General features: G+C 38.0%; 1 protein-coding gene across 1 annotated transcript; it reads right to left on the reverse strand.

The window, feature by feature from the left end:
- Positions 1-894: 894 nt before the first annotated feature.
- On the reverse strand, positions 895-1,839 carry LOC149843163 (uncharacterized). The gene has a single exon (XM_090000846.1). It carries the CDS (start codon positions 1,837-1,839, stop codon positions 895-897), a length of 945 nt encoding a protein of 314 aa, XP_089856972.1.
- Between the last annotated feature and the right edge of the window lie 10,364 nt (positions 1,840-12,203).

The raw sequence follows: 12,203 nt of genomic DNA on the forward strand, positions 1-12,203 counted from the left end.
AACAAGTGAATGTGGTCTTCTCCTGATCATCAGAATGGACAACTACTTGATTATATTCAGAGTATCCGTCTAAGAAACAATAGTAGCTATGTCCGGCGAGTCTCTCTAAAATTTGATCGATGAATGGCAACGGAAAGTGATCCTTTCGTATTGTAACATTCAACTTCCTATAATCTATACAGACTCGCCACCCTGTGGTGGTCCTCATCAAAATACTCTCCCTCTTTTAATTCTCTATAACAGTGAATCCAGACTTCTTGGGCATTACCTGAACTGGATTGACCCACTGACTATCAGAAATGGGGTAGATTATCCCAACATCTAACCACTTGACCACCTCCTTTTTCACCACTTCCTTCATATTGAAATTTAATCTTCTCTGCATGTCTCACACCGGTTTGGAATCCTCCTCGCAATGAATCCGGTGCATGTAGAATGAAGGATCTATCCCCCTCAGACCCGCTACTCCCTAGCCAATAGTTGCCTTGTGCTCTCTCAAAACATCGATCAATCTATGCTCCTGCTCCTCAGTGAGGTGTCCAGAGAGGATCACAGTCAATGCTCATTGTCTCCCAAGTATGCGTAATTAAGTGAGTCTGAAAGGGGCTTCAACTCAAGTTATGGGGGAGACTCTATCGATGGCCTGGCTGGGGCCTCAGCAAGTTATGGGAGAGGTTCAAAATACTCTCTCCAAGGACGAGTACCTGATGAAACAGACGACACATCTACACTATCACTATGACTATCTCCTACAGTATAATATAAATCTAATGGATCATATGTCATATACAATTAAGGCTCTGCCTCCACTATCTCCTGTACAATATCAATCTGGAAGCACTCTTCATCCCCAGCTGGACCCATAGCGACATTGAAAATGTTCAATTTGACATTTCAGTTGCCGAATGATAGATCCATGGCTCCAGTTCTATAATTAATGCATGCATTGGCAGTCACCAAAAATGGTCTGCCCAGAATGATCGAAGTCTGGTGCTGACTATCTACGTCCTTCATATCGATGATACTGAAATCGATTAGAAAATAGAAGTCCTTCACCTTCACTAGCTCATCCTCTAAGACACCTCTTGGCACCTTGATGAAATGATCTGCTAGTTGCAGTGTCATAGAGGTCAGCTTCATTTCTCCTAGACCAAATGAGTCATAGAAATATCTAGGCAAAATGTTCACGTTTGCTCTAAGATCCAGCAAAGCGCATTCTATCCAGATGTTTCCTATGATACAAGAAATGATCGGAGCACCAGGGTCCTTGAGCTTCGGTGGAGTGTGGTGTTGAAGCACTGAACTCACCTGCTCAGTTAGGAGGACTTTGGTAGGAACTTTACCTCTGGATTTCCTCTTCTGAGTGCATAGTTCCTTAAGAAATTTGGCATAAGCCAACACCTGCTGAATGACATCAAGCAATGGTAGGTTGATTTGTACATGCTTGAAGATCTCAAGCATGACCTGCACCTTCGTACCTTGTTTTCCTATGACTGCTGGAGATTCTAAGGCTTTCAAATAGGGTGGTTTGAGAATATACATCGGGGGGTCCTTCGCTTTGTGAGAAGGCTCACCGCTATCCTTAGCCTCAATAGAGGAAGATGACTGAGCCACAAAAGATGGTATGATCATATCTAGCTCATCTATCATCGCTCTAGACTCGACGTGATACTCATGTCCGCTCCTAAGGGCCATAACTGCTTTGGCCTGTTGCTGTGAATCTGTCATGTATAGAACACGTGACATTTGTTTCTTGCCCTTTGGATTTATGACAGTTTGGCTCGGCAAACCACCCTTAGGTCTCCTATTCAAAGCTTCTGCTAATTGTCCCATCTGCATCTCCAATTTTGTAATGGATTGTGTATGGAAGTTTAGCATCTGGCTACACTCTCGAAGGCATTTTGATTAGAGGTTTTCACCTCTTGAAATGCTTGGAGAAGTCTCTCCTCAAATGAAGTCTGTTATGCAGACTCTTGGGGAGTATGGGAGGAGTAAGGAGGATCTTGAGGGTAGCTTGGCCTATAATATGTGTGCATGAATGACTGTGGCCTAGCTGGTTGTGGGGGAGAGATCTGAGTAGAAGCCAGAGGATTCTTCCACGAAAAGTACAGATGATTACGCAACCTTGGATTGTTTGTAGATGAATATGGGTTGTTCATGGGTCTAGCGTATCCCTGAGCAGCCTAAACTTGCTCTTGCACAAAATCAAGATAATGAGCTGTCGAAGGGCACTCAGTGACAACATGTGCCGGACTGACACACAAAGTGCACACCTGATGTGGTTGGGATGGACCCGCGAGAAGTTGATCCAATTTCTGAGAGAGCATATCAATCTTGCTTTGCAGCTCAGTAGTCAAACCAATCTCTAAGACACCACCTCACGTTGCTCCACTGGGTGTGACTCTCTCAGAACGAGAGGTAGAGGCATGATGCAACAAATTCTCTGCAAGAGTATCAAATAAACTCCACGCCTTATCCGCGCTTTTCAGCATAAATGTCCCCCCACAAGAAAAGTCGATCATCTGACGATTCTTGTCAGACAATCCATAGTAAAAACTCTGCACCAGTTGCCATCTCGGCACCTGATGTAAGACCCAAGAATTTTCTGAGAAAAATTATCCGATATAAGATGAAATTTCATGATGCAATTATCGATGTATTCGTATATAAATATCTATATGCATATGTCAGTGTGTGTACATTCATGTATATATATATATATATATATATATATATATATATATATATATATATATATATATATATATATATATATATATACGTGTAAATGTATATCGGAAACCCTAAAGCGAAAGTATATATGTATATACATATATTCTTTATAATTAATACCTAAGTTTTGATTAATCACATAAAGAATTAATGGAATTACACATTGAGAATTTAAATGCCTAAGTTCAAGGTATTTTATGAAATTTTGACAATAATATGAGTTTTTAAAAGAAATCATAAGTTTTATAGAAAGTTAGAATAAGCAATTCAAAAACCCTAATTGTAAAATTTAATAAAATGTAATACGGGTTATTTTTGAACTTTGTCGGGTTTGGGTCCAACTAGGGGGTTGACCCTAGCCCTTGGTCGACCATAGGTGGACATGGATAACCCTGGAGACCAGTTGGTTAAGTTGACCAAGATGGGCAGTGGCATTGTGGTAATATAAAGTAAGGCTTTTCTCAAAAATGATTCTGATTGGCCATGTGAGCGGCAACCCATGGAACTTCTGAAAGAAATTAAGTAGCTCAAAAAGGGTGCAATTCGGTTGGTTCCAGAGGGGCGGCAGCCATGGGACACTTTTTGAAAAATTTTAAAGGCATAAGGGCATTAAAGGCTTTTGTCAATGGCATTTTTGAAAAGATTTTAAAAGAATTCAAATAGAAGAATCCTATAGGGGGCATGGGAGGCACACTTGAGGAATCTCAAGTATGCCATTACATGGGTGGGTGTGAAACACATCCCAGCCATTCTTTTGTGGAGAATTAATCTGGACCGTACACTTGATAAACCCTACCTACTTAAGCTTAGAGAAAGAAGGGGGGGGGGGGATTATTGCTCTCTCCCTTTCTCTCTCTTTCTCTCTTCTCCCTTCCTCTCCTCTCTTCTCTCTCCCACCGAATTCGTGAACCTCCATTAGAGCCTACCTTGAGCTTGTATGTAGGGATGGGTACTGAAGAGGGACTCCTCTCTACACTCTAAGCCAAGAGTAGAGTTCGGTTTCCTCCGTTGCATGCATCAAAGGTGAGTTTTCTTTTATCTTCCATTTGCAAATCCTTTATTTTTTTTTTCAAAGAAATATATGTGACTGTATCTTCTTCCTTCATGAAACTGGATTCCACAATGCATGAATGTTGAGTTTCATGTGGATTTGGGGGATTAGATTTGTGTTGTTCCTTACTTTTATTTCATAGCACTAGATGTGATGCATTCCATGACACACACACCCAAGGTTTAAAAAAGAAGAAGAAGAAATGCGTGTATAGGATTTTAGCCAGTTCATTTTTATTTTTCTTTCTGGTTATGGCTGTTTGTTGGCTCTGTCCAAGGTCTGAACCATTCGGTTCAGACCTGGTCCTTTAGCCCAGTTCATACTCGGTATTTTTGTCTAGAACGAGCTTCTCGATTATAGAGTTGTCAGAGACACCTCTGAAGAATCAATTGTATCTCACTAGATACTGGTCGGTTTTCAGTGTTCTTGAACTTTCTGGAAAGCTAAGCCATAGTCCTCTAACTTTGTAGTTGAAAACTTTTCCTGATTCGGTCCTCCTGGTTCTTTAAACACCCTGTCAAAATGTTAAACATTCAGATTTTTTTGTCAGTCCCTGTTCAGTCCAGAACGCCCTGGACAATGTTTTGTATTTTTGAGATTTCTCCTGTCTCCCTCAATGAAAATTTGATTGTTTTGATTCTGTGAAAAGCTAATAGATAACACTACAACTTTTGTGTTCGGGGCAGAGCTGAATCTTTGCCTAAACATCTAAAAAATATTGATCTTTCTGTTGTCGTAGGAAGTCATGTTTTTTTTTATCCTGTTTGGAGTTTTCTCATATTTGGCTGAGTTGGGTGCAGCCCAATCGAGGTCCCTAGCAGCCCAGCAGTCTGGGGTCTGCAACATTGTGAAGTTACCTACAAGAGCAAACAAAAAAAAATGTATAGGTTAAAGTACGACAACTCTGAGTCAAACCACTTCTTCAAATAACCATAGAAATGCATGCGCTTTCGGTAGTCACTTTTTCGTTGCTCCCAGACCTTAGGGTTCAGTTGGGAGGCATGAACTGAGGTCTGAACCATGTGGTTTAGACCTGGTCAATCCATTGGATAGGCCCTATACTGGTCCAAACCCATTCGGTTCAGACTAGGGCGCTTAGGCAATCAATTTGGGTGGTTGCCGCACAACGGGTGCACCATTCGACTGGACCGAGTTGGGTGCACCAGCTTGCTGCCCCGAAGGCAGCCAAACACCTTGGAGATGTGCTCAGTCTGGAGGTCCATCAGTGGGAGTTGGCTGCAATCGAAGTTACAAAAATATATTTATAGAGTTATGTTATTGCGAAATATGAGGACAAGGGAAAAATCGGGTAGGCTTTGGCAAATCGGTTTGCATGCAAACCAATTTATGTTATCATCGCAAAATTTTTCCCTCCCTCTGCGAGAGAGAGAAACAATTCTGTGAGTCAAACTTGACCAAAGTTTTGAAAATTGGTTTTGAAAATTAACTCACATCCATTTTGAAGATTTGTGAGAAAATTCCATGGAATGGGATCCGCCTGTCAGTACGAGGTTCAACCGTTCTTGGCGCCTTTACCAGGGGTAATTGAACCAAGGATCAAAAGTGTGCTTTGACTAAGTGCAATTATCTAAATTATGCTCTATTTTCCTAAAATGCACAAGGAATCAGGCATGTGCTATGGAATTTTGAAAAGAATGCAAGTTTGAGAAATATGATGTTTGCTTGGGAAATTGAAATGTGCTTGGAAAATGCTTGAGAAATATCGGGAAAATCATTGAATTTCATTGAAAATCAGGAATTGCATTGGAAAATGACTCTTGAATGGAAAATGGATTCTCAGGAAAACTTTGAGCTTTAAGAAAATCGATTTTGAGATTTGGACTGCTTTTCTGAGAAAATCAATTTCTAAAATGAATTTGGGAATTTATGGAAAATCAGTTTCAGAAATAATTCAAGGATTTTGGGAAAATCGATATCTGAAAACTTGGGATTTTGAAATTTGAGAATGTTAAAACATTGGAAAATCATGATTTGAACTTGAGAAATACTTGAAATATCATTTAAAAACCCAGAGTTTTTGAGAAAATCAATTTCTGAGAAAGACTTAGAAAATTTTGAGAAAATCGATTTCTCTGAATTGCATTGAAAGCACATGATTGTCTGAAATGAATGGATATGGATTTAGAAAATATTTTCTTGAGGAATTGATAAAATCCATTTGAATTTTTTAAAAATGCAGTGCATTTTTGAAGTTAGCCTAAGACTGTAGGCTGAATGTGGCTAATACGAAGATCACAAATCTGAGTTTCATTCGTATTCTAACTATGGTTGTAAATATGAATTCTACCAAGTTTGTCAACTCCATAAGAGCTTGTGCATGTGTCATTTGTGTCAATCATAGTGGATTTGAAAGAAATGCATATGAATCATACATCAGATATTGAAATTTGCAGAATTAAACTATATGCAATGCAGCGTATTCTAAGCAGAAAATATAACTCTTATTCCAAATTATTATATCTGATATTACATTGAATTGAATAAAAGAAAAGTAAATAAATAAATGAAGTCTTCTGCTTGAATATCCCTATAAAACTAGTAAACAAGTTAGCACAGAAATGTAGGTTTATCTGGATTTATCCAAAAATATTGGGAAATTATCAGATATTATCTAAATGTAAACCCCATTCATACCTCCCTGATATAAACATAAATGATGAAATTGGATTGGAAATATTGAAATAAGCTTTGGAAATTCGAAATTAGGGTCAAAATGACCAAAATGCCCCTGATAGCAAGACTATGGCCTTGAAATCAGGGTTTTTCAAAAAGATATTTTGTAAAAATGAGTTTTTGAAATCCAAATGAAAATAAATGAAACACAATATGATATGATATGGTTTAAAATGTGAAAATCAAAGTTTAGAAATTCGAAATTGGGATAAAATGACCAAAATGTCTCTGATAGCAAGACTATGGCCTTGAAATCAGGATTTTTTGAAATAAATTTTGTAAAAATGCAAACTTTGAAATTCAAATGAATGCAAATGATATGAAAATCAACTATAACATGATATTAAATGATGATATGCATATTAAAACTCTAAAAACACAAAAATATCACGAAATTGCCGAATTTCGTCTGATTTTTGCATGAGTTTCGCTTTTGATTTTAAAAATCAACTAACACAAAAGGCAAATGAGTTTGGAATTGGCTCAAATTTGGCATGGACACTTAGACTAATCCTAAGAACATAATGGAATCCTAAAATTAATATTTTTGATATTTTTACATATGAAAATTCAAATAAAAATCCTAAATTACATGATTTTTGCCTAAAAATCTAGATTTGCCCTAATGAAAACTAAATTTGGAGTACTAACCTACCATATAAATTCCCCAAATTTTATGAGGTGACATAGGACAGTTAGGCAAAGATTTTTTTGTTTTACAGATTTTGGATTTGACCTATGGTCGGAGCTTGACAGCTCCGGCAAGTCTGATCAAAATCCGACGACTATGGAATTTAGGGCAGACTAACAGGTTTTCAAAAAAATTCAGAGAAAAATGATAAAAGGAAGCCAAAACCTCTAATTTTTTTGTAGAATGACCCTGACACAGAGAAATAGTTCCTCTTTTGACTATTTCTACAATGGACCTACGGATTGGATGGACACAAAGGTTTATCAGACCTCTAATTCTGATAAAATCTAACTAACAGGGATTTAGCTAATGAATTTGTAAAATCTGAAAAGCTAGAAATCTAAACAATAAAAATCCTGAAATTCTGGGATATGATAGAGTAGTTCATGAGGAACAAATCCTCTTTTGATATTTTTGGCATTGGACCTACATATTGAAGCGCCACAGTAGATTAGGGTCGGTCTAGACTCTGACAAGCAGATGACAAGGTTTTCACAGGGGTCTGGAATTTCTGATTTTTGATAAATGTTAAATCTCTTTATAAAAATCCTGACAATTTCATAAAAATAGTAGATCCTACCCTGGATCTACTGTATTTTTTTTAGAAGGATTCGAATCTCCCATGGGGGAGATCTCGGGTCCACAAGTCTGCTAAAATAGGATTCAGAATTTTCTCAAGGTTTGAAACCCGATTTAAGGTTTGATTTATTTAAGGGTATTCCAAAATTCAGATCAATCCGGATTTTGGCAGAGAAATAAATATTAAATATTGGCATCCACCATAAAAAATTCAGTATTTATGAACGAAGAATTGAACATGAAATATTGACTGAACTTTATACAAAAAAATTAAAATCTATGAATCCTAAGTTAGAACTAATAGGGAGCTACATCATATGAATGAAATGATTAGAGAATAGTAAAAACTAATCTAGATGCAATATTAAAACATAAAACTTATCTGAAACCTAGAATGAAACATGGAAAACTCAAGGAGGCATGAATCATATTCACTTTATTGTTGTGGCTATGAGAAAAAGGGATCCGATCCATTGATTGGATGGATCCTTTTGTTTTCTCAATAGCTAAAGGATAGAATAAGAAAAAAATAAAGAAAAATGGAAAAATTGAGTGGGATAATGGGACGATCTTACCTTGGGTTAGCTTGCTACACGGTTGGAGGTCTTGAAGGTAGCTGATACTAAGTGGAGATGGCTGGAATAACCAATTGCAATGACTACATCCAAGGGAAACATGAAATAGCTGTTGCACCGGCTAGAGGGGGAGTTGAGGCTTGATGTGGCTGATTGCAATGGAGGAAGGAAGTTGGGACTATGGGGTTGTGGTGAAGGAAGCTATGCTTGTTGTTGTAGGAGTTGGTGCTGGAGATAACCGACTGCAGGGAGGAGCCTTGGTCGGCGGCTGCAGCTGGAGATGGATGGTGGCTTCTAGGTAGAGGAGGCTGGAGCTGCTGCCATCTGATAAGGTGGACTGGAAGTTGAAGATGAGCTGCCTTGCATGGGTTGATGCTGGAGACAAGGGGAAGATGGGATGCCAAACCGTGTGGTAGAGGTAAGTTAGAGGTATGGAGGTTGTGTATGAGAGAGGAGAAAAAAAGGTAGCAGCTGTGAGATGCTTGTTATGATGACTTAAGGAAAAATAGAAAAAGACCTAGGTTTTTAATAAGAGATGGGTTTAATGGGAATAGAATGCTCTTGCGTGAATGGGACAGTGGGCTCCTTAATGCTCCAGCCGTGGGTTGATTATTGGATTTGGAAAGGGAACAAGGAAGAAAGGGGAAAGAAGGAAGGGAAGGAAAAGGAAAGGAGAGGGGAAGAAAGAAAGAAAGAAAGAAAGAAAAGAAGAAACAAGAAAAGAAAAGGAAAGAAGAAGGAAGAAAAGGAAGAAGGAAAAATTTGGATATTGGACCCTGATTGACAGTTGTACCAGTTCAGAAAGTGGTAAAATTGATAAAATTGGGCAAAATGGTTCAAGAAATGGTTTTTGGTTTCTATCAAGCCAGAGTGACACTGAAAATTGAGGTTTGAGCTGGTTTGAACTGAAATGAACTGGCTTGAGCTGGGTTTTAGAGTTTCATAACTCAAGTGGACTGACAAGACACTGACTCGACTGAACTCCCGGACTAAATTGTCAAGAAAAACTATCATTTTTAGAAAATTGGTTACTAGAGTGAAGTGGATTACAAACCAGAGCTGAGTTTGAGCTGGAAAAAAAATCAGTAATACTGAGATGAACTAAAACTAAAGCTTAAACACTATCTAAACTGGCTGGACTCAACTCAATTTCAGCTGAAAGAGCTGAAATAGGCTAAAATGGGCTCCTAGACACTTGGAAGTGGTTTTGAACTGAAACTGAAGCACTTGAACTTCTGGTAAGCTCAATCTAGACTTTGTAGAATAGGATTGACTAACTCGGAGACAAAACTTCGATTTGAGTGAGAAATGAGCTCATTTCTGAAGAAATGATCCCATTTTGGCAGGAATGGTCAGAAATGAACATGGTCTGCTCATCGTGAGCTCAGGTGAGCTAGAAGTGACTGACATTCTAACTGTTCTGAGTTTACAAATGAGCTTGGCTAACTTGGACTGACCAGGGGTTTAGGATGACCTAGGGGTAAAATGGTAATTTTTTAGGTAAAAATGGGTAAAATAGTAATTTCTTAAGACAGACTCGGGGTTGGACTCCTATACTGACCTATCAGGGTTGGCATCCACACGAGGGGGGTTGTCTGAGAATGGATAAGGAAAATTTGGGGTGTTTACAGATGCCCCTCTTTGATACTAAGCTGGCTTAGGGCTGAGCTTAGTGGCAAAGAAAAACACACCAAATTTGGGCTATAAAAATGCCCCAGTTAGAAGGATCTGACTGGGTATGAAGAAATTAGCTGTGATGAGAATGGTAGATATGAAATGGAGAATGAAGAAGAAAGATTTTCTTCAAAGTGAAGTTCAGGTTTCACCTTTAACTTGGATGGGACGAAAAATACCTCGTGTAGGAACGAGGCTCAGGCTTTGACCCTTAACCTGATCGGGAGATGAAATACCTCATCAGAACGAGGCTCATGTTTAAACCCTTAACCTGACCGGGAAACTAAATACCTCATCAAAATGAGGCTCAGGTTTAACCCTTAACCTGATCAGAAAACGAAATACCTTATTAGAATGAGGCTCAGGTTTAACCCTTAACCTATTCGAGAAACAAAATATGATGGAATCCTCGACTGAAGAAACCATGATGGAACCTTCGGACTTCCGCACAATGAATCCGATAGGGGTATTGCAAAAGAATGAAAATGGGGGTCCCTAAAGCTTGAAAAGGGGTTTGATTTAGGGCGCCTCATTGCTGAGACTAAATAACTTTTGAAATTGATGACCTTTTACGATAAAATGATTGGTGGCTTAACCTCAAGCTGAGATTGAACTGTCTATGGTGGAACAGTGGGGACACATGGAAGTGTGTGAATCTGAGAGCCTAGGCGCTCAGATTATACCAAAGAAGGGAAGGAATCTTGAAAACTCCCATTATCAACTCCTAACAAGGGATGACAAATGGTGCCAGGATATATAAAAAATGAACCTCAAGCTCTCACTTCACGTTAGGATAGCTAGAAAAGATTGTCAAAATGTTGAAAATTATTGTTGATTTAAAATAATTGAAAATGATGCAGATTGGTGAAAATATTCCCTCTTTTCTACCTGGAGTATTATCTCCCATTGGGCTTAACTCCGTAGAATCAAGATTCGAATTCAAATTGCTTGCAATTGACTTTTTTTCAGAGAAGTTATCAATTTCCTTGATATAAACAAAAAATAAAGTATTCTTGATATTATGAAAGCAATTGGTGAAAGGATATTGATAAAAGAATTTCACAAAATTTAAAGAAGATTCCTGGCAGACTTGGCAGTTTGATATCCTGGGATTCTTTTCTCATGATGATCTTTTTACACTCTTTTTTTTTTTGACAGAATTGGAGCTCTCTTGGGTTTTTGGGGATTACATCATTCTTCATTTTGGAGATGTCCTGACTTTTCTCTCTTTTTTTTTGGAAGGGTATGTCACAAACTCCTTCAACTTGGAGATGTTCTGATCCTTCTTTGTCTCAGGAATTATACTGACGGTATTGTCTCATTGGTTGGAAATCTCTTGATGATAGCAGAAATCAAATGTCTTTTAGGGTTAGTTGGGAGGTTCATCGCATTCACCTTCAACTTGGCAGTGATCTGAACTTTCCTTGGAAGGATCCGTCACAAACTCCTTCATCTTAGAGATGATCCAAATCTTCTTTGGCCTCAGGGGTCTAACTCATCCACCAGTCTTCAACTTGACGATGATTGAGGGATCCCTTTTGCAGATATTTGATTACAGCTTGATACTTATTGAAGAGGTATTGAAATTGAATAGATTTTTTCTTTATCGCCCAAGATATTTTCACTGCCTTATTTCCATAAGAATGATCTTTAAAAATGTGTCATTGACTGCGATCAATATCAATCACTCATGGCTTTTGCAATAACATTGAATTTTCTTTGTTGGCCATGTCGAGGATTTATTCTTCATCCTTTTGGTTAGCCAATAGAAAGATTTTGAATTTTGAATCTTTCTTCGCGAAAGCTTTGCGTTTTTGGGAGTAATGCTGAAGGTATTCTAAGGTAAAGATTTTATGCAATAAAGATTTTGAAATCAACAAGTATTTGATGACAAATTGACAAAATTTTCTTGAACCCCTTGGTGAAATAAATTGCTTGAGGTCTGTGAACACCCCAAATTTTTCAAAATTTTGTAAATATTCCATTTTTGCCCCAGGCCCCCCATTTTCTAAGTAATTGAGTCAATTTCAATCAAAATTCCAGTTTATTCCTCGGATTTTACTAGAATCAAATCCATTTTATGTATCTGACTCAATTTTGGATATTGATCTAGCATCAAAATCCAAATCTGAGCCTCGTTATCCAATTTTCAAACTAAAATTACAAAAATACCAAAATAATTTTTGAAAGGCTCAGATAGTCCATC

The sequence above is a fragment of the Nuphar pumila genome, chromosome 3, assembly GCF_984573655.1.
Source record: "Nuphar pumila chromosome 3, dmNupPumi1.hap1.1, whole genome shotgun sequence".
NCBI classification, from domain to species: Eukaryota; Viridiplantae; Streptophyta; class Magnoliopsida; order Nymphaeales; family Nymphaeaceae; genus Nuphar; species Nuphar pumila.

Excerpts from the sequence above, each read along its gene's own strand:
- LOC149843163 (XM_090000846.1), bottom strand. The coding sequence starts at position 1,839 with ATGCAGATGGGACAATTAGCAGAAGCTTTGAATAGGAGACCTAAGGGT.